The sequence below is a fragment of the Merops nubicus genome, unplaced genomic scaffold, assembly GCF_000691845.1.
Source record: "Merops nubicus isolate BGI_N331 unplaced genomic scaffold, ASM69184v1 scaffold46806, whole genome shotgun sequence".
NCBI lineage: Eukaryota > Metazoa > Chordata > Aves > Coraciiformes > Meropidae > Merops > Merops nubicus.
The window spans coordinates 32154-56019 of record NW_008618085.1 but is presented as its reverse complement, the minus strand read 5'-3'; the positions used below and the strand labels follow the sequence as shown (position 1 = coordinate 56019).

Below are 23866 nucleotides of genomic sequence, written 5' to 3'. Positions count from 1 at the left end.
AAAGTTAACTTCTGTTGTTTTGCCAACAGTCAGGCAAAAAGTTGATTGCTTTATCATTTGACTGAAATCCTCCTTATAAACCTACAAGTATGATGGACATGTGTCATCTTCCTATTGTCTTTTTCTCTAAACTCTTGAATCCTATCCTTTTCCTAGTTTATTCACTGAACTTTCTGCTGAAAAACAAATAGGGATAAATAATCAACTGTTGCATCCACTGCCTAGTTTGTGTTGTCTTAATCTGCAGAGGGTGTCTGTTAGATTTTAAAATCATTTACGTTTAGCCTCTCTTGAAACTTGAGGTCTGTGTTTGCTTGCATTTTGTTGGTATAAACTCCATGGGGTGAATCTAGTGTGCTGTAACCATGTACACCAAGAAAGGCTGAGAGGGGCAGACAAGGTGCTACCAAGTCAAGAATTTCAACATCTGCTGATGCGAGAAGGAAAGAGCAGTGGTCTTAATTGAAAAAAAATGTGGCATGCTTCTCTTTGCTCTTACGTTCTCTTTTACTAATAATTTCATTTAATAAACAGGGGCAACGTTCAGTTGTCCTTGTCTGGGGAAGGTTTGAGTTCTGTAGAAGTACTTGATGTTCTGTGCTATTTGTTGTCAAGAGTGAAGAAATGTCTGTAAGGCAGGGTTGTGCGTGGGTTTGGTTTGGTCCTACTTATACTCAGTTTGTAAGGTGTTCCTACAATTCATCACCTGTTCTTTTGTTGTTTCTCAGATGTATAAAAAAGCTTGGTGAAATTCTAGCACTTAAGGAGCAGTCATAACGCTTCTTTTGATATTGGCTTTTATCACCAGAACAGTGGAAGCATCGGTGTGATTTGTGTGTGATTAAGAGAGTTAATCACACATACTTTGCTTGTGACTGATGGATGCTATACTGAACGGTGTAGTGTCAAATCCAGCTTCACTTAGGGGATGGGACTTGGAAAGTGAAAATGGCTAACAAAACTGGACATGCTCTTAGGATTCTGCAGCTTTAACATGTTTCATACCTATACTAGTTACTTAAACGGAAAACACTTGCTAGTCTGCTTCTGATTTTGAGTCAGTCTAAAGAGTAACTTTTCCCATTCTCCAACCAGTAAGCCCTAATCTTGCTGGTAAATAGGGCATCTGTGGATTGTGCCTCAAACTTGCCTTTCTTAAAGCAGCTGTAGTCTCCTACTGTCCTTTGTTGGACTGGGATACAACAGACGAGGCTTATATCCCAACAGCATGGGTGCCATTGATTTCTAAGAGTAGCTTGGCTTGACATGGCTTGAAGTGTTGAGTCAGGGAGAGGATGAGATCAGCTTAGAGATTCTTCTCTCTCTGCAGTGAATAATTCTTCAAAGTCTGCATCAGCATCCTGTCTACATGGACTTCATGATTCAGTTTCCCGGAAGCTGAAGGTCCTTCAAAGGGCTTCTAACTTCATAGAGAGATGGTACCATAAGCTAATACAGCTAATGTGTTTATATGTTGTTTGGTGTCTGTTAGTTGGTTTCCTCTTGTTAGTGATCACAGTAGGAGACCCAGGTCACTGACAGTGCTTGGAATGATTAAAGTCAGTTGCTGCTGCAGATCCGTTTAACCAGCTTTCTTGAGGTACTCTTTCAACCTCAATTTTACACATTCCCTGCTCTTGTCTTTCCACTGCCTTGAAAGTGTGCCAGGAGCAAGAGCTTGGATTTCAGGCAAGTGTACCTGCTTGAAAAACAATAAGCTTAACATTGATTAGTACAAGGTTTTGAGCATGTGAGCTCCCTACTAGTTTGCTTAGATGTGGATTGTCACGTTACTTAATTTGAACTACCATCTTTAACCAATTTTTCTTGGTGCTGAGCATTTGTGATGGTGTGAGGCAACATATATTATTGATGATGTGTTATTTCCAAAAGGTCGCTTACACTGCAGTCCTTTGTCATGTTTTTAGAGCTCTAAGTGAAATATGCATTTTGTAGTCGATTCAGCCTGCTGCTACATTGCTCAGGAGGCGAGTAAGCTACTGAGTTGGTAGCTTGGCTTCTGTGTATGCTTTTTTTTTTTCAGTAAGGTGCCTGCCACTTAGAGCAATGTGTTTTGTATCATGCTTTATCACACCAAGAAAATAGTATATTAAAATAGGTTATTACATAATCTGTGTTTTGAATACAGACTATTTTGAAGAGTTCTGAAATAATTTGCATTCAAATAGCTATGATCTAAATGTATTACATTGAATATTATAATTTAAACCCTCAGTTTAGATACAGACATGAAACGTATACTTTGTTATTTCAGCATGTTATTATACTCCCAACATTCAGAGTCTTTGAACTTCTGTCCACGCAATAAAAATTGCTTTAGCTGTTGCTTGTCTCAGCTTTTGAAAAACACAAAGGATAATACTGAGTACAAGAGCAATGCATAAAAAGGTAATTGGAGATTACTGTAGTCTGACTTAGTGATGAAGATGAGTTTTGATCATAGTCATTTACAACAGACTTAACACTTATCGTGACACTGGAAGCTACTGTGCTTTGTTGACATTAATTCGGGGTGTTTGCAGACATGGGAAATTTCAGAGTTGTAGAATGGTTTGGGCTAGAAGGGACCTTAAAGTCTGGTTCAGGGGGTTCTCTCCATTGGCTCTTGGCAGAACAAGGTGCTTTTTCATTTTTGTTTCTTTTAATAGAGAAGTGAGTTAGACATTGGAAGCCGAATGTGAGAGCTTAAGACTTTAGGATCTAATAATATTTCTGCTATACTATATAATGATTGCTCTGGTTGCTTTTAAAGCTTATTGGAGGTAAGGGTTTTTTTATGATGGGTCTCAACTGTCTTCTCTTTCAGAGGTGCCTCTTCAAAGCAAAAGAGCCAGGACAGCTTTACAGGAGTAGAAGCTGGCAACACGGAAAACTGGTTCTGGTTTTGAATAGGAATGAAGCAGCAGTGCACTGCTTTCCAGAACTGCCTTAAATTAGGTTGAAATACCTAATTCTTATTTTACTTTTCCTAACATTAGATCCCCTATCAAGGAATCCTTCTACTCCTTCAAGTGATGGGCTGAGGTGGAGCTATGTTATGGTATGCATGAGTGGGCTGTACAATGAACAACTGGAAGTCAGGCACAAATGGATTTTTTTTTTTCCTTTGCAAACAGTAATGGGAGTATATTTTTCTCAGAGTTGCCTTTTCTTGGTGGAAGGTAATATTATAGTAGGGAGAGGTGATACTCCAGATCAATATTTAAAAACATGTTGTTAGAATCAAGACAAGGCAAATCCTTATAGTACTTAAACATGCAACATGTCACAAATGATATATGTAGGTACTCACTGATGTAGCATAACTGAAATGATTTCTTTTAAGAGGTGATCTTCTACTGCTTAGTCATTGACTGACATGTGGATCGGGAAATGTCATGATACAAATGAGTTGTGGTGCTTGGATTTTTTTAACCTCTTTTTGTATGGTAGCCTTTTAGTCCATCTTCATTTCTGTAGCAGATGTATCAGAAGCTGGCTTTCACAACTGTTATGTCTAGCCTACATCCATGTGGCTTTCCTAGCTGTTTCAGACCTGCAGTTGGGGTGTGGAGTTATTACTGTGATTGAGAAGCACTCGTCTTCTGGTTCTGCCAACTCAAACTGTGCAAATAGGGCTTGAAATTCTAGTATATGCAATAGATACTGGTGTTCACTGTTCAGCTAATTAGGTGCTGTGCTATGCCTTGTGATCTTAAACCTATCCAAGACATCTTCATTCTGCTTCTTCTCTTAAGAAAAAATAGGCCATTCTTTGTTTTGCCTTCCTTCTATGATTCTCTTTTCACCTTGTGCTTTGTCTTCATTCTCTCCTATATCTTTTACTGTTTCATTCCCAAGTTTTTCTGCCATTGTTCTCTCAATTTCCATATCATTCTTCCAAGCTGCACAGCTAGAGAACTTCATTCACCAAGAGGGAAACAAATATCTAAACTGAGTGTTTATGGACGCAACCTGCTGTTGGATAAGGCCAAAGAGAAGGCACCATACACTCAGCTGTTGGAAGCAATATTTGGTTTCTGGGTTTACCAGATTTATCTTGCACTTCAGGTGAACTGTGTCTTGACTAGTCTTTATGTATTGACACATTTACAGAAATAGTGTCTTCATTTGCTTTTATGTAACTGACACTGGATGATATCTGTGAATACTCTCCAGTTCTACAATTCATTCATCTTTAGGTAGACCAGGGTGGGAGATTCTAGTTCATTTGTTAAAACAATATCTTTTGTCACAGGCTCTGTCTTCAGAGATTTGTTTTGGATTTTTTTTTTTTTTCTTACAAAAGAGGTTTGCACCTTTAGATAAAAATTCCACTTCTGCTGTCCTATTCTTCAGCTGTTTGGTCTGTATATTATGCAGATACTTGAAGGAAAGGATAGTCTGAGGTTCAGTATTAGTCTTCAGTGCAGTCAGATATCAGTCATATGCTGAACTTCATTAGGCTTTTCTATGCGCTTGGACTGCTAATTGTGCTGATTTTGCTTGTGAGGCAGCAGAATAAAAATCTGGGAGAAGAGAGATGAAGTAATCAAATGGGATCTTTCTGTAGAACCTTCTTGCAGTTATCTTAATTTTTTTTCCCCTGATCAATGCTACTAATGTTTAACTTCTGACCAGAGTCAGAATATATGTCTTCTAGAAGAAAGGCTTCTGCATTGGACCATGGAAGTATCTTGAGGGCTTAGAAAATGCAGTTCCTGAGAAAAGAGAGTTGTGATACTGTTCTGTATGCGTCCTGCCCACTTGATATGACAGCCCTGTCTAGTTCTGCTTTTGTGGTGGTTGGGATTGAAATTTGCACGGCAGAGATCTTGCCTTGTCTTGTTCTCAACTCTTACAGTAAATTAACTTTTCCCCAAATCCTTTAATCTTTGTCAGGTGGTGGAAGATGGGATCTGGATCTTATTGCTCTTAAAGAAGCTGAAGTTCTTGATGTAAGCAACAATGAAAGTATTGCTAATTTAATCATTTGCAGCTGCTAGTTTCTTTTCATGCCCTACTGGAGATTAAATAACTCATAATCTGTAGTGGAAGGGAAAGTGTTTGTTGAAGAGCAACTTCTTAAACTTGGTGGACTTCTGGTACTTTAGGGACCTTAGTTATGAGTGAGTCCCTTGTGGTTTAATGCCAGACTGTAGGGTGGAGAAATGCCTGTATTAGCTGCTAAATGTTTATAATTCACTGTAGCCATCACCAGTGCAGTAAACTGCATTTAATTATGCTGCTCATTTTTGAAGGGGCATGTGGAATTCAGCTGATGTGGATTCAAACCTTAGAAACAAACTTTTGTGGGGTGATGAGATACCTTGTGGTAAAGAACGCTCATCAGCCCGTGGATAAGGACAAAACTGCTTTAGCAGCTGCCGACCCTGGGCTCCTGCCTCAGTCTCCAGAGCTCACAGCTATCAGTGTAACAGTGCTCAGGTGCAGCGTAACAACCCTGCCCGTGTTGATACTAAACTGTAAATTGTCACATGTTCAACTTCCTTTCATTTTTATGATGAGAAAAGTGTTTGGTTACCCCTTGCTTAGGGTGTCTGCTGTTTCTATTCTCCTTTGTTAATGGAATGAAAATTGGAAGGATAACTTAATCTTGGATGAGTTGTTTGTTCCACTTGCAACGTTTAAGTGTAAAAAGATAACAGATAAGCAAAAGGGCAAACAATTGACAGCTCTTGTTGGTGACAGTGTAAAGAATCTTCTAACGTGTATGATGTCTTCTCAAAATCAATTTTGAAGAAATAAAGCCAAGAGGTAGGCACTTGCATAAACGGCATGTTTCTTATAGGAGAGTGAATGGAAAATAGATGGGCATGCAGCATTTATCTTCAGCTGAGAGGCAAGTGTAGATTTTAAGTAAACTTTGGTTCAATCAGTTAAGAGGCAGCTGCAGTGCAACGTGAACTACTGTTAACCTGAGGACCGTTCTTGAGTAATTACTTCATTCTCCTGGCGGGTGAGATAAACAGACTGCTGTTGGTTTGTTTAGTGATTCAAAATGGATCATTTGGCAGTTGAATTTTGCAGCCTTGTTGTTACTACATTAAGGTCAGACTATTAAAATACCAACTGATATAAACCCAACACTAGTGTGCCTGTGGGAGCTGGAGTCAGGCAGAGCTCAGGAGCAGTGAAAAGCCTAGCAACAGCTCTGTGTAAGGCTGCTACCTTAGCTGTCAAGTTGTGGAGTAGAACAGAAGGAAGGTTAGACAGTCCCTCCTGCCCTGTTCTGGGCATTGAAAAATACATTGTTGTAAAATGAATGTGTTTATCTTTTGATTTTTCTCTCAGGAGAAAGCACACATAATGCCTTGGGAGCTGATAAAATGTTTGCCTTTGCAGAAAGTATTGGTTACCTGTTCAACAACATGCTACTTCCGTTGCTACGGGAAAGCTGGCTAATGCCCAAGTCACACTGGGACTTTTCACTCTCCTCTCAGAGCTCATCAGCGTGGTGAGAAGTCCTGTATGAGTCAAATGGGGCAAAAGAGGTCTAGAGCAGTGTAGAGGAACATAGGCAAAGGTTTAAAATCTTGTTTGGTTGCCAGACAGGGAGGAGTGGTTTGTACTGTGGTGAAATAAGGGCAGTTTTGCTGGAAGAAACTCAATAGGCTAGTGAGTTTTGGGCTGTAATTCATCAGACGATCAAGTGCTAATCTTTTGTGGATGAAGAATAATGGTACTCTCTGTTCAAGTATTTATACAGTCTGCGTTTGCCTCGATTAAATTTGAAACGTTTGGCCTTTTGTGCTATGCTAAAAATGGAAGAATTTTCGATGTTTTCACGTAAGTTGACTTAGTGTGGAAATTGATCTTGGGTAGGTTTAGAGTTGAGGGGTTGAGTGTCACGTTTGTATGTTTATAAGCATTTTCTAAAAGTACAAAGTTCTTTTGTTGCTGTGTCTGGGTGGGGTTTTTCTGTTAGGCTTTTCAGGGCATATTGTTTGCTGACGTGGTTTTGATGTCCTGTTTTTTCAAAGCTTACCATAGGGCTAGATGCGAAGCTTTAATTTTCCTGGGACTCGCGTCTTTCAAATGTTAGCTACATGATGTTGATGGGTTTTGAAATGCTTTTTAATAAATGCCACAGAAGATCCCTGAAAGCCTTTAATGTTTTTTTTTGCCTTCCTCTTTAAGGTTTGGACCCCATGGAATCCCTGTGACCATATTTCCTAAAAGGGAATACAAGGATAAACCTGAAGCCATGCAGCTCCAAAGTAAACCATTCCAAGATGAGGCACAGGTGAAGTGTGAATCTAATGCTGCAGTCCCCGATGACTCTTCTCTCACACAGCCATCAGAACCTAGCATAGCTAAAAGCCTATGGACTTCTAAACCACCTCCTCTCTTTCACGAAGGAGCGCCATATCCTCCTCCTTTGTTTATCAGGGACACGTATAACCAGTCAATACCTCAGCCTCCGCCCCGGAAAATTAAGCGTCCCAAGCGTAAAATGTACAGGGAGGAACCCACTTCCATCATGAATGCTATCAAACTACGACCCCGGCAGGTCTTATGTGACAAGTGCAAAAACAGTGTTGTTGCAGAAAAAAAGGAAATAAAGAAAGGTGGCAATGCAAGTGACTCTTCAAAATACGAGGATAATAAAAAACGAAGAAATGAGAGTGTGACTACTGTGAATAAAAAACTTAAGACTGACCATAAAGTGGATGGAAAAAGCCAAAATGAAAGCCAGAAAAGGAATGCCGTGGTCAAGGTTTCCAATATTGCCCACAGCAGAAGCAGAGTGGTTAAAGTTTCCACACAAGCAAATACTTCAAAAGCGCAGTTAAGTACAAAAAAGGTTCTCCAGAGCAAAAACATGGATCATGCGAAAGCTCGGGAAGTCCTGAAAATGGCCAAAGAAAAGGCACAAAAGAAGCAGAGTGCAACCTCCTCTTCCAAAAATGCACATTCAAAGGTCCACTTCACACGGCGTCTTCAGAACACCAGCTCAGGTTCCCTCCCACCCCGATTGCGTTTAAAGCCACAAAGGTATCGGAATGAAGAAAATGACTCTTCTCTCAAGACAGGACTTGAGAAAATACGGAGTGGCAAGATGGCAACTAAGCCCCAGTCTCGCTGCTCCTCCACCCGCTCAGCAGGTGAGGCCCCTTCAGAAAATCAGAGCCCCTCAGAAGGCCCTGAAGAGGCCAGCAGTGAGGTTCAGGACACGAGTGAAATGCATGTAACTGTTGATCAGGATGAACACCAGACATTGGGCAAGAGAGGCAGCAAAAGCAATATAACGGTTTACATGACCCTTAATCAAAAGAAATCTGACTCTTCCAGTGCATCAGTTTGTAGTAGTGATAGCACAGATGATTTGAAATCTACCAACTCTGAGTGTAGCTCTACTGAAAGCTTTGATTTTCCTCCAGGCAGCATGCATGCACCTTCCTCCTCCTCCTCCTCCTCAAAGGAAGAGAAAAAGCTCAGTAATTCCTTGAAAACGGAAGTCTTTTCCAAAAACGTCTCTAAATGTGTCACACCAGATGGCAGGACCGTATGTGTAGGGGACATTGTCTGGGCCAAGATTTATGGTTTCCCTTGGTGGCCAGCCCGTATCCTTACCATAACTGTGAGCCGGAAAGATAACGGCCTTTTAGTTCGACAGGAGGCTCGTATCTCATGGTTTGGCTCCACAACAACATCTTTCCTTGCTCTTGCACAACTATCCCCCTTTTTAGAAAGCTTCCAGTTGCGCTTTAATAAGAAGAGAAAGGGTCTTTACCGCAAGGCCGTCACAGAGGCAGCTAAGGCTGCCAAGCAGCTGACCCCCGAAGTTCGGGCCCTGCTGACACAGTTTGAAACGTGAACGTGGAAAGTAAGGTAGGCAAGAAATCTGGAGGCTCCACAAAATTCATAGCCTAGTTAGAGAGCTACCATGGAGGACTTGCCAAGTCAGAAGTTGCACTCGGTTGACTGCTCTTTTTATACTAAAGTTGTTCCATTTGTAGCAGTTTCTTGACAGTTAAGCAAATTGAACATGCAATCAAAATTAGCCTAAAGTGAGAACTTCAGTATTTTTCAAGTGAGAATTTTTTTTAAAGGAAAAAACAAAACAAAACAAAAAAAAAAAAAAAACCACCACAGAAAAAACAAACACCTCCTCAAACACCCAATGCATAGGAGCCATAGCCTCAGCTGAAAGGCAGCTTATTTGCAGGGAATTTTTTAGTAGTTTCTACCCAGTATATAACTAGTTGCTGTGTGGCAAAGGGTTAACACAAGGGATGAAAGTAGTAGCTGTGACTTTTTCTTTTTGTTAGGTGGCCCATCAGGGAAGTGTAGAAATGTAAGCCTTGTCTAAATGGTCTTTAAAGATTATTTAAAATAGTCTCTAATGTGTTTAGTCTGGCCAGTGCAACTTGGTTCAAAGCATGCTTGAAGGTCCTGAGGAGACATGCCCCAGTCCACGCAGGCCGGTTTAAATGGCATTAGAAGACTTGCTGAAATTTTTGAGGAAGAATTATTTGTGTGACTTAAAGACCAGGATAAATGGGGTTTTATCGTAGTGACCACTTAAACACTCAGCCTTTCTATGCACACGGGGGCACAAATGTAACACTTCAGGGTCTGAGAAGCTGAGAGGGATGCCTGTAGCTCTAAGACAAAGCTGAGAAGTCGCTCAGTATTTGGGATCAAGGGCTGTTAATGCTGCATAGGTGTGAATCATAACTTCTGGTCTTTCTTCCTGAAGAAATCTTTCAGGCCATTTGCCTGGAGGTTTAGATTAAGAGAGGCTTTGTTTTGAATGTGTAAATAATTGATTGCTGAAATTGGTCAGATTTTCTCCTGACTGGTTGTTCCTAAATTCTTAGGATACGTCCTAGTAAATTACACTTTGTGAATTGTCAGATGTGTAATTGTTGCATTTTGGATGTATCTAACTTCATTTTTTTTTTTTAAGTATTTCCATTTAAGGTATCTGTTTGCAGGTCAGAAAATGAGAATATGTAATTGTGTAATGCTCTGAAATGTAAAAAAACAAACTGTAAATAAAATTGACTAAATCTGAATTATTTGTGTGTGTTTCTCAAAAAGCTTTGAAAAAATCCAGAGTGTTAGAGCACTTTATATGTATGCCGTATTTAGAGGACACCTTTTTAAAAAGTAAATTGTCCTTTTTTTCACACATTCTTAAAGATAACTGCTTGATGCAAAATACTATTGGTCTACTTCAGTTTTAATTCTGAGATTAAGCAATTATCTGTCCCTTTTGTTTCAAAACTAGCTCTGTAGAGGGCTTTCTGTAAAGTTTATCAAATTTTTTCCCTTAATTAGTTTTTGTTCCATATATTTGAATAAAAGACTGTGCATAATGTCACTTATACAGTGGGGAAATGTTTTCGGTTTTCTCCATCTATCAAAGCCCAGTCAGATCCAGTCTCCACTGCTACTTCAGCTTTCCTTGCATGTCTTTTGCTCAATGTTGGGGCATTTTCATGCACCTGACTTTACTTTTTTTTTTTTTTCCTCTAGTTTTGGTCCTTATCTGACCATGTGAGTTACTGTCTCTTCTCCAGCCCGCTCCTGTTTCAGCCTTGCGAGGCCTTGTGAAGAATCCCTCGGTGCTCATCCCCAAACAGTTTTCATCCTGTTTTTTCCATAATTGCCCATGAAGGCAATCGTGACAGATGTAAAAAAATTCAAGCTTAGACTGAGACTAGATTTTAAACAGATGTGAAAATGGGGGCAAGGATTTAATCATCAAACCCTTAAATTCTTTTTAACTTAAGACTAAATTTCATATGTTCATGATACTGTATGTTCTTGCCGAAGCATTCAGTTTCTTATTACCTTTTTAAATCTTTCTGTTGTGTCCACAGAACTATTGGAAGTATAAAGTGTCAAATACGTGGCCATTTAAATTTTCCTCAACTTTACGGTCATCTCTATTAGCTACTAATTAAGCTTCTGAATACTTTACCTTGGCATTCTAGCAGGTACCAAAAAAACACAGGTCAATGCTTTTTGAATGTGATAAACACACAATAAATTTCATAATGTGAAAAAAATAAATTGGAAAAATGTCCTGTTTCACTTCTATGTATTCTCTCCTGCAAACAGAAACAGTTACTCTATTTAAGTAAATAAGCCATACTTTGTTATTAAAGCAGAGTGCTCTTTGAACTCAAGAACCCATGCAGTGTGGTTTAGGTGTCTACACTAGTTCCTTGAGGTCTAGAAACTCAACCAAACTGGTTATAAGTTAGTTCTGAGCCAAGCAGTGAAAGTATTTACATTGTTTATTTTTTCTTTAGAAGACCTGGAAGCTTTGTACTCTTATCTCTTACTATCTAGAGTTAGCATAGTACTAAGGCATACTTAGTCAAAGTTTGCTCGGGTGTTCATTGGTGAGGTGGGAGAGCAACAAGTGTGAGAGGGGTTTCTTTAGGTGGTTCTGTGTTCAAAAGGACTGTTTATGGAAGGCATTTAAAAAGTCTTAGTCCCAGTTTCTAGCTGGTCAGTCTTTGAAGAAGTCTTCTAAGTTTTATAGTGGATGTGTGCTATCACTTCAGACTTCACAGAGCTCAAAATAGACCTTCTTTTTTACAACACCATGTTATATTGGGTAGAAAATATCCTAGTCATACTAGTCCATGATTTTCCTTTTCACGCAGAAGTAGCTAACACTAGCTATGTTTACTGTAGAGAAAATGTTGGGCTTAATGTAGCCTGGTTACCATAAGTAACCTTGGTTATGGCAGCATGGATGCTGCATGTAGATCAGCTTTGAAGGCAGACAAAGCTTACTGCTGCTGTAGCTGTAAATGCCAGAATTCCCAGGCGTTTCTGTGCCTGTCTGCTCCCAGCAGTGCCTCCGCGGCGCGTGGGCAGCTCTTCTGGCGGCGAGGTGCTTCCCTACCGCCGCTGAGCTAGCCTGGGGGTGGAAGTGGCCTTCCAAGAACTCCTGGTGGGAGTGGGCCTGTAGAGTGCATCTGAATAATTAAGCTGTGCAACTGCTGCAAGCAGCCTGTGTCCTGAGAATACAAGGAGCAGTAGGAAGAGTGACTTAGTTTTCTATCAGCTTAATGTAATAAACTGCAAAAGATGTCTTTCTGAATTACTGACATTCCTCAGTGTAGTTCCCAAATATGCATGGGTCTTTCAGTTTAGGGGAAAAACACAACAGATGGTGATGAGTTTCTATTACAAGTCTACTTTTCCTTTGAAGATCTTTAGCTTCTGTTTAAATGTTTTGGGAGAGAGTAGTTATTCCAAAACTTAAAAAGACTTCCTTTAACGCAGGAGTGCTTGAAGGTGTGATTGCTTCATGAGTGAAGCTAAAAGCAAGTGTGAAATGCTTGTATGTCTCTGAAGTGGAGTTCTACAGGAAATTGTACAAATATTTGTTATTTTTCTAATCAGAGGTGTAATTTTATGTCAACACGTAAATGAGATAATAATCCCTGATTATATGGTATTTTCTATTAGAGAGTGATATCTTTAGTTTGAAACCAACAAAACTAACATCTACCTCACCAGGAGGGTTGTGTTTGGTGGGGGGAATTTAGGTCAACTGTGCAAGGCTGAACAGATTTTTCTTTGGCATGTTGTAAAATACTATTTAAAAAAAAAAAAAAAAGTACTTTCTCAATGTGATTAAGTTTAAGAAATAATGCATCAGTGGAAGTGAGAAAGGGCTAAGAGTCGATTTTTGTATTGCTAGCCTTAGGTTTGTTTCTAGTTAACTTTCTTAGGTCCTGAAACTGATTTCTGTTTGTCTTCTATAAGCTCTTGCTAAAGTTGTCAGAGTGGAATGGGAGCGTGAATTTTGGAAAATAAATCTTAGTAGCTAGTCCTCGGTAGCATTATCATCTGTCCTCATGCATGTTCTGTGAAGTACAGTGAAAAAATAGAGCTGTCTTCTTGGCTGAAGAGTTCTGGAGAGGGGGAGGCTGACAATCAGTGAAAGGCTATTTCAGTTCATCTCTTTCTTTATAATTGTACTCTAATAAAAGCCTCCAGGAACAAGCAAATTCAGTCGGTGCATTGGGATCACTACACGAGCTTGTAGATAAAGACTGTGAACTGTGGAAGTTGAGTGAGTTTATGATTAAAGGTCAGTAACGTGGTGGTGTTTTGTCATAAGCTGTTCTGTAAAAGTGCAGGTATATTATTTAAAAAGAAATGTGCAAGGGATCTTGCAGTACAGAGGTTTTAGAAGTTAAAGGCTGAGGTGCTCTGTTCTTATTTTCAGTTTACTTTTTAAGGGTATAAATACTGATCATAGGGAACCTGAAGGAAAAGAGGGGAACTTGGTGTATTGAGCTAGATGTGATACTGGAAGGGGAACTGTGAATTGCCTGAGAATAATCCATAACTCTGCAAGTTCAGTAGAAGGGAGCAGTGCTCTTCTATTTTAGAGAGCTTGTAGGAGAATTTTGGTGAAACGTAGGTCATTTTCCCACAGTCAGCTGAACTTCACTTAGAATTCTCTTGTGGGAATGGAGTGACATGGTACAGTATTTTGTCAGCTTAAGCTGTGCTTCTGTTAAATGTGTTTGTCTTTTGAGGTGATTTTTTTTTTTTTTTAAGATAGGATATAGTAACATACCTTTTGGGGTTATAAACACAAAATACTTGCAATATTATAGTAAAATTATAACTTTAAATGAAATACAACTATCAGTAACAGCAGAGATTTTGCATAACTAACTTCCCTAAAGCTTCTTCTGAGCTGACTGTATTGGTCGGAGACCATTCACTTTAACATCAGCAGAGGCAGAGAGAGGCCTGTAGCACTGAAAACTGGTACCAGCTGTCAAGCTATCTAAAGACCTATTAGATCCAGGCTTGTGAGGTGTGGATGTAAGTATTCAGCTTCAAGTTCTTAATCTGTAATGGGAAGAACCTCTGTTTTTATGCACATCCTTAACAACTATGATGGCAAGTTCCTATTCAACATTTAAGATGCTCAACTACTGTTCTTTGTGAACAACTTCATGGTTTAGTTTAAATAGTTCCTCCCTACGGTGTCATCCTGTAAGCATATTGCAGAGTGTGGCCATTTAACTAGATAAAATAAGATCCCTTTTTGTAAGATGGCTTTTCTAGCCCCTGCTCATCTCACTGGCATTTCTATGCACCTGTTCTTGTTTGAACTCATCTGTCTAGGACATTGGTGACAAGAAGTGTTTATGGTAAATTAGATGGGGTCTTACAAAACTCTTATCAAAAGAGCAGTCATTCCTCCCTAAGGCAGAAATAGCTCACTGTTGGGTGTTAATTATTAGATCCCTAATAGCAGCTTATAGTTTGCTATGATTTACTTGTATTTCATTCCTCCTTCTGTAACACCTGGGATGTCTATGCCAATCCAGACTGCAATTTATATTAATTTATGGATTTTTTTTTTTTTTTCATTAAATTGAACTGTGACACAACTGCCCTTCTGTGAACACAAGGCAAAACAGCAGTCGCCAGGCATGGCTGTGGAGACAGTGATTTGGGGGCTGACCTGCTATCATGCTTTTTCCCTGTGCAGTTTTGTTGTTGGTACCAAATTGAGCAGTTGGGGATAAGCCTCCCTGGACCAGCACTGGCAAGCTTGGTGCCAGGTATGGATTGTTGGAGGCAACTCTTATCCTTGGCTGCATTTTTTTCCCCAGGAAAACACAATCAATGTTACTGATATAAAGTAGGATAAGCAGCAGTATGGAAAATTAATGTCATTGATGACACCAGGGCTCCTATGCCTCAGAAGATCTGAGCACATCCAATAGGGAGACAAATGAGAATAAAGATGATCTTACATACCTGCATGACCTTCCCAGGTAGTTTCTGTATGCACAGGGCTGAGAACTCTGATTCGTGTGCTTGTGGCAATGGAGGTGTATGGTCTTTGATCTTCCCTGTCTACCAACCTGTGGTCCAAGGGGATAGTGTTAACAACACAGGTATAAGGTGGCACAGGGAACAAAACAGGGTCCCATTGCAAGTTTAAAGTCAGCTTTTGCTCATTCAGCGAGTGAAGACAAATGGGTCTGTGGGATTTATTTGGGCTACAACTTTGAGAAATTATTTACAAAATCAGGATCATGCATATTTTAAACAACTGTAATGCAGTTTTGATGACAATGATTTTATTCCTGAGCCCAGCGAAAGAAGAAAGGATTCTTGGAGCTGAAGATACTCAGGGTCTATGGATACCTGCAGGATAGGTGCAGAGACAAAGGGGAAGAAGCATGCTTCTGTTCAGTTGCAACAAGGACAAGAAATACTATGTAAAATTTTAAAACGGAGTTAAGATTAGGCACTAGAATATTTATTCCATTTGTTATAATGAAACCCTGGGAGGTGTTTGCAGATTTGCATATTTTTTGTGATTGCAGGTTTCAAAAAAACCCATTAATTAGGCTAACTTCTGGCAGGAATGGATTAAATTCATCTTGTGTTTGGGTATGGGACAGAGTAAATGATCTATCCTGAGCCTGTCATGGCTCTGTTCTCTGTAATTTTGTTGTTAACAATTCTGATGATGGAAAAACAGAATCTTTGTAGAAATACACATATAATGAAGGATTCTGCCACATGCATCCTGTTCAGTCATGCAGGAGTCATACCTGGTATAACAGAAGCATGACCTTCTATCAGCAGAGTTCTGGCTTCCACACCTGTAGTGAAACCACTGGATCTCCTGCCTGGGACCTCTTCTATGCAAACTCATGTTTGCATTGACATCACTTAGGTAACGTGTCAACTTGAAATTAGTTTTCTTTTTAAAAAAATACATCTAGGTTAATTTTCATGTTTGCTTACTCGTGGTTTTGATGTCAGATATGCAGTGGGAATAAGAAATATTCTTCTACATGCCAGCCATGTGCTATGAATCTGATTTGAAAGGCAAGCTGTCTTCTCACTAGCTTGTTACCATCACTTAAAGATTCTGTAACACAAATGCAGCATAATTCTGGTGACAGAATTGTCCTTTCTTGTTTTTTACAAGTGGAAAAAGGGGAAGAAGGTATTTGTTTTGTCAGTGAAGTAAGCAGATACAATTCCAAGCAAATATTTACTGAAATGCTAATTTTTCATCATTTTTTTATTTAGTAGCATTTAGGATTTTTGTTTGGCTTTAGGAAGCGCTGGTGTTTAATTATCCTTCTGCTGTGGTTCAGTATTTTAAAGCATGTGGTGCCAGTTTTGAGAGTAGCTCTGGTGAAGAGGAACTAAGTCTAATAAACTGGGATTTTTCAAAGAAGTTTAGTCAGAGTTAGAACCTCAGACTGCTCTGTATGACTAAGTGCTTCAGTTGACACACAGGTATCTGTATGAATGGCACTTCATAAATAATTGTGGACTGTTTCATGTAATCTGGTTCTTTAGTCATCTAAAACTGGTATCATCTTGATACTGATTTTAGTAAGGGGCATGTACTTCTAAGATATCACCACCAAAATCTGCCCTAAAATCAGTTAGGTACTTCACATAGGAATGCAGATGAATATGGTAGGGAACACATCCTTTACATTTGCTAGTACTAGGAATGATCTAGAGATTTCTGCTCTTCTGTTGGTGAACTGTGTGGAACTGCAATTGGAAGGTGACTGGTAACGAAGTTGTGTTCTTTTGGCCATCTGTAGAGTTTGTTTATTAGAGAGAGAGATTCTGATTTTGGCACACAAACTTTTTTTGTTTTGGTAAAAATACCGAGAACTGTGTTTGGTAGGGGTTATAATAACAAGTGGCTGATGTCTGAGCAATAGGAGGAGGAAGTTATCAGGTTACTCTTACTGGTTTTGTGACTCTCCTTTAACTTGGATGTCATGAAAGGGTTGGGGATGTGTTTGTAAAAGCTCCCAGATCACTCCTGATTCCTGTGTCCTTCAAGAAAAATGAGAGAGAAGGCTTAGTACTAAAAATAGCTTCCGTGTCTACCTTAACTCCCAGAAAGACCAAAAAAAAAAGGAAAAAAAAAAAAAAAAAAGCAGACCTGTTTTCTTGTATTTTTTTGCTAGGGAAATAAGAAAAAAAAAAAAAAAATCAAGCCTTTTTTTCTCTCCACAAGTTGCAGTTAAAAATCATAGCTGAAGGTTTTAAGCATTGACTATTTTTTTGGTTGGAATATCACATTAGCAACATTCTGTTACTTTGGGGAAAAAAAATCATGTCCTTGACATTTTTCAACCCTTGAGGGATTTAGGGACCTAATCTCTTCTGATACAGTTATATGAAAAAGCTGGCTTTGGCTGGGGTTTAGAAACTCTTGATACTGTGTTATGTATTTCAGGGAATTAGGCATGTAAACGGAAGAATTTTTTACTGCTCTTGGCTCTCCTTGTAGTGGAGGCCCTGTTATTGAAGATTGTCTGGTGCTGCAGAGGAATGCAACAGTTTTGCTTGCTTTTTGATAATTTGTTATCTGGAAGAGAAGCCTATTTTAACTCTTCCTAACTACTTAAAATTTGATTCTTTAGCAGTAAAATAACATATGCTGTTTCTCCTGTTACATACTTTTGCATATAGACAAGGTATTAGTCATGTGAAGGAGCTGCACTGTTACGGTAGCTGTTTTTAAATTGGGGCTCTCTAAGAGCTGTGTATCTTCTCCGTGATGGGAGATGTTGCTATTTTTACTTTCCTTGCCCTTCTGGGAGCCTTTTCTTCCTCTTGATGGCTGCCTGTTTTCTTTCTGCTTTTCCTTTGAAGAGCAAAACAAATACTTTCAAAGGCAGTGCTTCTCTTTGGACACTAATGAATACACAGGATCATGAACATTTTCACATGAAAAATACCAGAATCCACGTGACAGTGATGACTCCCAGGAAGGTGGCTGTGTGAAATGCAGTTAAGTCGGGCAGACATTCATGACCTCAGTGGTGAAGGGCCATGAGCCACATCAGTGCTTGTCTGAACACACATGCTCACATTGATGAGTGCTGGTAATTTTTAATGCGACTCCATAGTTTCCAGCAGTTGAATGAAACTGCTTCAGAACAGCGTCCGGACTGCTGTGAGCATCCCGTACGTTGCTGGAGAGCCCTACCCTCAGAACTGGGCTTTGCTGTCACTCACCTACGAATCGGGGGTTACACACTGAAGTGAATGAACTCGCCTGGTTGATAAAACAGACAACTTGTGGCACTCGTGAGGGTCAGGGAATTTGGTGACAGGGAGGTTGAGCCAACGTGGGTGGCTTCCAAGTGTAGAAGCGGAGCCTGGGAGGACCCAGGCACACTTCATCCTTTGTAGCAGCTCTGCTCTTTGCACCTTTTATTCTCTGGGTTGCCAGTGCCTGCTCCGTGGTCCACACCAGGGAAATCCGCAGGGTAAGGAACATTCCTTCACAATACAAGGAGAGTACAGTGGGCGACTGCACGTGTGTGGCTTTGTATTTAGTCACTATATCTGGAAGCCTAATCTTGCATACTCCTGCCTTAAAGATTTTCTATACAAAACACTGCTATTGATCCAAAGAAAACAATGTAAAACCGATTATATTTTAACTGGGCCGATCAAACATCCCCTAATCAGTTTTCATATCTTATAGCAATTCAGCCCAAGGTTATTCCTCACTAGTCTGGCCTAAATCCACATGCAGCACTCTGAAGTCAGCTTCCCTGTGACAGTGTAAAAGTTCCCATACAAAACATTTCATATTCATTAGTTTTGCCAAACATGTAGGTAAAAAGCATCAAGTTAGTATGTATTGGAATAGGGAGATTCTGCAGTAGTTGGCAACACTCTCAAAATTAAGAAACTTATATTTTTAAATTAATTTTTACGCTGGATTTTTGCCTCCAAACTACAACATCCATGAAATTACAACTGGCCCATTTGCTCTTTCACCTTCAGTTGTCTCAGTTTTCTTCCATCCTGTAATCACTTCAACAAAGATTATAATGTTACTGGCAAGAAGACTTTGAAATTCAGTTTAGAGACTGTGAGTGACCAAATGGGAACAGTTTTTATGGTGCATGTAATAATGAATGAGAACTCCAATATACTCTGCAGCTGTGACTCATCTGATTCTCTTTCAAGCAAATTTAATTAATATAATAAAGAAGTTCTTGGTAGTTTTACCGTAATGGACACAGTGTGCACAGTTTTGTGCCAAAAGAAGGCACAATCTTATCTTTGTGGTTTTTACCTTCAGGGGGACTCATCTTGAGTCATGTCCTAAAAAGGGAAGGAGTAGCTGGTAGTTTTCACATTCTAGAAAGCAAGACAAGTCTAAGATGTGGAAGAAAGTACTGATGAACTAGCTTTGGCTACCAGTTGTATTGCTGCAATGACAAGTTGCCTTGCTGTCACGTTTGTTCAGTATGTGGAAAAATCTGGTTTCTCACAGGCTGCATTTCACGACAAATGTAAAATGTTATCAATATTACACAGATAGGGGCCTAACTTTGCTTTTCTTTTACTCTAAAATACAGAAAGGTCGCGATCACCATGAATTATAAGCCATTCTTTCAGTTTCCACTTATTTTAGATAGTCCTTTGTCCAGCAAAGTTTCATAGTATCTCTCTGGCTTTGAGCACCAGGTTCCTCAGTGAGCAGCACTGTTTGCGTACGTGTTCCTATAAGTAGACACTTTGCTTTGCTGTCTGCTCGTTTGTTTACTGAATTATGTATAGTTACCCTTTAACCCTGCAAGTAAAGGCAAATTTAAGCTCAAAAAAGTTGATACCTGGTTATTCTGTGAGTTTTTAGCATTTTTTTCATGGTATCCTGTTTTCTGGAAAGGAAAAGTAGCACATATAGTAAGAATTCAGGCAGGCAAGGAGGTTAATTGTTTTCTTTTTTAAACCTTCATCAATTCTTTACTCCTGTTAACTGGATTTTTTCTACCATAGGTCTGAACAGTTGGCAGCACGTTACGTTCCATCATACTGACGAGTTCTGCTGCTCCCTTACAGTGTCTGACAGACCACTGTGGATTCAGACTGGGGGCACTGCAGTTATCAGTGCAGTTGGCAGGTCTGTCTGGTTTAAGCCCTGCCTCAAGTGAAGGGTGCACTAAGCTATCAACTAATCATATGCAGAGTGGGTTAGGACAGAAGTAATGAGGTACCTGCTATTTTGTTTCCTTCTTCTATTTGAACACTTTAGATAAGAGCTGTTCTCCCTGACCTAACCTAGTGCCAGTATTGATACATATTTTACTGAAAAGATCCACACTAAGTTTCTCTTTAGGCTGGCGTCTTGAAGTTTGTATTAGATGATCAGATAACTTGACAGGTATAATGTAAAGGTTAAAAAACCATATTTTTGTCTAGTAAACCTCAAACATTTTTGTGATTGTAGGCGTGGCTTCCTGCCTTTGATTCTGTGTAAAAGGTAAATCAGGAAGGAAGCTGGTAATATTTCAGTCTTTTTAAAGAAGCTTAACACCTAGAACAGGAAAAGAAATGAAAACACAATGAGGAAAATTTTGATGAGAAACTCACAGATGACACATGGACTGGGGTTAGGGAGCCCTTTTGTTTTGTTTTGCTTTTGTTTTTTTCCCATTCTGAAGCCTTGATTTAAAGGAGTAACATTTAAGAAGCAGGCTTAACTTTCAGTGCATGCCTAAGTCTGGAAGGAGATTTAAAGTACATGTGTAAAGCCACACAGATACTGAACATTTATTGGGCATTCTAGCCCAAATATGTATTACTGCTTAGGTCTGTCATAGACGTACGCATGTTTCTTGTACCTTTTTTCGACACGGAGAGGAAATAAGGCAGTGAGAAGAACATACTGGCTGTAAAGGGAACTTGATTTACATGAAGAAGTCATCATTTTTAATTTATGAACATGTTTGATCCAGTACGATGTTACTACATTAGATCTGGAATTAGATATTTGGTATCCATGGGTTTCAGTTTTTATAAACTGAGATTTGCTGCGGGTAAAACAGAAGTTGGGACTGTAATAGAGGTTAAGACCAGTAATGGTTCTGGAGTCACTAGTGATGGTGTGTAAATGTTAGTGGGGAAGCGAAGCTCCTGGTGCTTGCTAAGGGCATTCTGGAATCTCAGCAGTAAGAACAAAAGAGTAAAAAAGCTGTAGGAACTGACTTTTGCAGGAACACAAGTGCCAGGTTTGTAATGAACAGAATTTGACTGAAAATCACTGCAACTGCATCGTTTGCTAAGTTGGTAGGTGAGGTGTGAAAAGAGAAGCTGTGTGCCATCAGAATGAGGGAACAGCTGTGTTACTGTGGCCTGGCCCTTTCCTTAGGCCTGGGAGTACTTGCATGCCTGCTCACATAACTGAAACAAATTCTTGTCTTGTTTCTTCTTTTGTAGATCACAGAAGTTTGCTGGCTAGTAATAGTGTCACTGAAGCTTGAATTTAGCAGTGGGGCTGTTGGGATATACTGGCTGAGCTGTCATCCAACTTTTTATGGGATTTTTGGTATATCTTAGTAGAGTCTAATTCTCTAACACAGTGTAAAATCTTCTCTTTGCAAGACTTTGTGGATAAATGACGCTATTTTAATATCAATCTTATTTTGAAGAATTTCTTATTGGTCCTGTGTTTTATTATGCAGTATTGGTTGTTTTGCAGCCTGGAATACTGTGGTGTTTAGTCACCTACACCAACAGTAAGTACTATTGAACACAGTGGAACTTTGCCTAGGAGCCTTCTCTTTGTAGAGGCTCTGCAGGTTTATCTCATGCATCTCGGAGAGGATCATAGCTCAATTTTTAGGTTTAATTATAGGTCAGTTCTGAATATCATACTCAAATGAGGACCTGCTGGGTATGGGAATGAATGGCTGCTAGTCTACTGTCAGCATATAGCAGCTCAGTGCATCTTTGCCTGGATCTGTTAAATTTCATAATTAGTCTTTGTTGCTTCTGTTTCAACTTTACCAAAATTTTGTTCCTAGTTGAGTTCTACTGCATTGTATAGGATATAAAATTAATTATTTTTCTGTGTTTTATGTTATTCTTTTGTGGCACAGTGAGCAGCTGAGCAATTGAGAAACTCCATAGTCATCCCCTTGGTCTCCCTTGCCTCCTCTTGTGGTAGGACCATTTTCACAAACTTCTCTCTCCTACTTCTCTTTTTTTTAAAATTTCTTTTAGATATTATTCAGAAGAGTTCTCTGTTTAGAAAGAACTTTAGGATTTCCCTGCCCTTGCTGTGAGTCTCTTTTGCAAAACTCAGTTTCATTATTCACAGTGTTGTTGGCAGTACTGCAGAATGTGTATGTCCCTCTCAAATAGCTGTCAGAGGCTCAACAGGATGGTGAAAGGAATGAGCAAGACTGGCCTGGTCCTGTTGGAACCTTTTGTTATTCTTCTGTGTGTTTTGAGCAAAGGGGTTGGGGCAGATGATGTCCAGAGGTCTCCTCCCATGTGGGTTGTTCTAGAACAGTGTGTTCTCCACGCTACACAGGAGGCAAGTCAATGCAGGCTGTGCTGATTCTGCACTGCCCTGAACAGTTACTGACTGGTGGTGGTCTCATGCAGTAGTTATTACTTGGACTGCTTCTATCTTGCTTTATCATGTTATTCTAGATCTGTGGATGAAATGGGAAAACATAAATAATAATGGAAAAGAAGCACAATTAGCAGGTTTATACTTCAGTGCTCCCATGCACACATAGGTCTGCTTTTGAGATTACGCTGGTGTGAGATTTAGCTTTGTATTGTGAACTACACGTCATTGTCTAGACTGTATATTAATCTCCTTCATTTAAATGTCTTCAAAAATTGAAATTCTCTCTGGATGCTGAAACGGGGTGAGATACAACATAGATTGGTATGGTAGCTCCTCTTAAAACTCAGTCAACTGAGGAGTTGTTCACTTGTGTATGTCTTGTGATAATGTAAATTTTTGTTTTCTTCTGCACACAATGCACAAAGCAGGTGAACTGATAACTTTTCTGGCTACCTCAGATTTTGCTTACCTACTTTTGCAATATATACTGGAAGGCATTTAACCATTTTCCCTTTCTCTCCCCTTTTCAGCTCAGAGACACTAGTCAACTGCTGTTTTTATGGAACCTCACTACACTGCCACGAAGAGCACCAGCTCATCAGGACTGAAAGAAATCTGAGACTGTATTGTCCTATTTTTCCTCTGAAATCTTCACCAAGTAGTAAACGTTTTTTGAAGGGAAAAGGGGGTAAATATGTTAAAGCTCCCCCTTGCACCCTGTTAGGGCACCTGTACCTAATGTACATTTTCTTTAAAATTTAAAAAGATGTTAGGAAATATTTTATAAAACTTTTTTGCAATAAATGACGCATGAAATTATTAAAGACTCTATGACACTTACATGCAAGGAACCACTTGAATTATTGGTATGAAGAATCACTGCAAATAACTGGGTTTTTTTTGTAATGTGACAGTCATGTTTGTATGTTTTGATAGGTGCCAGTGATGGAGCCAATTGCCTGGGAAGTTGACTGTAACTTTTTGAACTTTTATTTTAATTCTTAACTTTAGCATTGCAATTTTCCATTCTATGAGGCTTAGTTAGTATATAGTGCAGGTGTTAGCAGAGCTGTGATCTGTGATCAAAAGCATGTCCAAAACCAATTGTATTGTAAAATATGAACAGTCCTGCTATATGAGACCAATATTTCCCATAGAGGTGATGGAAAGGACAGTGACCACAAACTCTGTGTATCTCTGTATTATGGGAAAGCTCCTTCTGTGTGAATATGGTTGCATTTTATTTATGCTATTGTAACACTTAGGGAATTGAGGATTGTGGAATAACGTTAAGAGGGGCTACAGCGCAGAGAGCAGCATTTTGCTTATAATACTATAACAAGATGGGAATCATGAATGGAGAGTGATTAAATGGAATGGCATTTCTATTTCAAATCATGGGTTAATTTTTTCCTTTTGACATAAATATTTTTCCAATAGTAACTAGTAGAG

At 39.4% G+C, this 23866-nt stretch overlaps 1 protein-coding gene across 1 annotated transcript; it reads left to right on the top strand.

The window, feature by feature from the left end:
• The first annotated feature begins 7158 nt into the window (after positions 1 to 7158).
• PWWP2A (PWWP domain containing 2A) lies at positions 7159 to 22999 on the top strand. Its single transcript, XM_008943302.1, has 2 exons — positions 7159 to 8129; positions 22945 to 22999. The coding sequence occupies exons 1-2, from the start codon at positions 7229 to 7231 to the stop codon at positions 22956 to 22958; spliced, it is 915 nt and encodes a 304-aa protein (XP_008941550.1). The 5' UTR covers positions 7159 to 7228; the 3' UTR covers positions 22959 to 22999.
• The last annotated feature ends 867 nt before the right edge of the window (positions 23000 to 23866 follow it).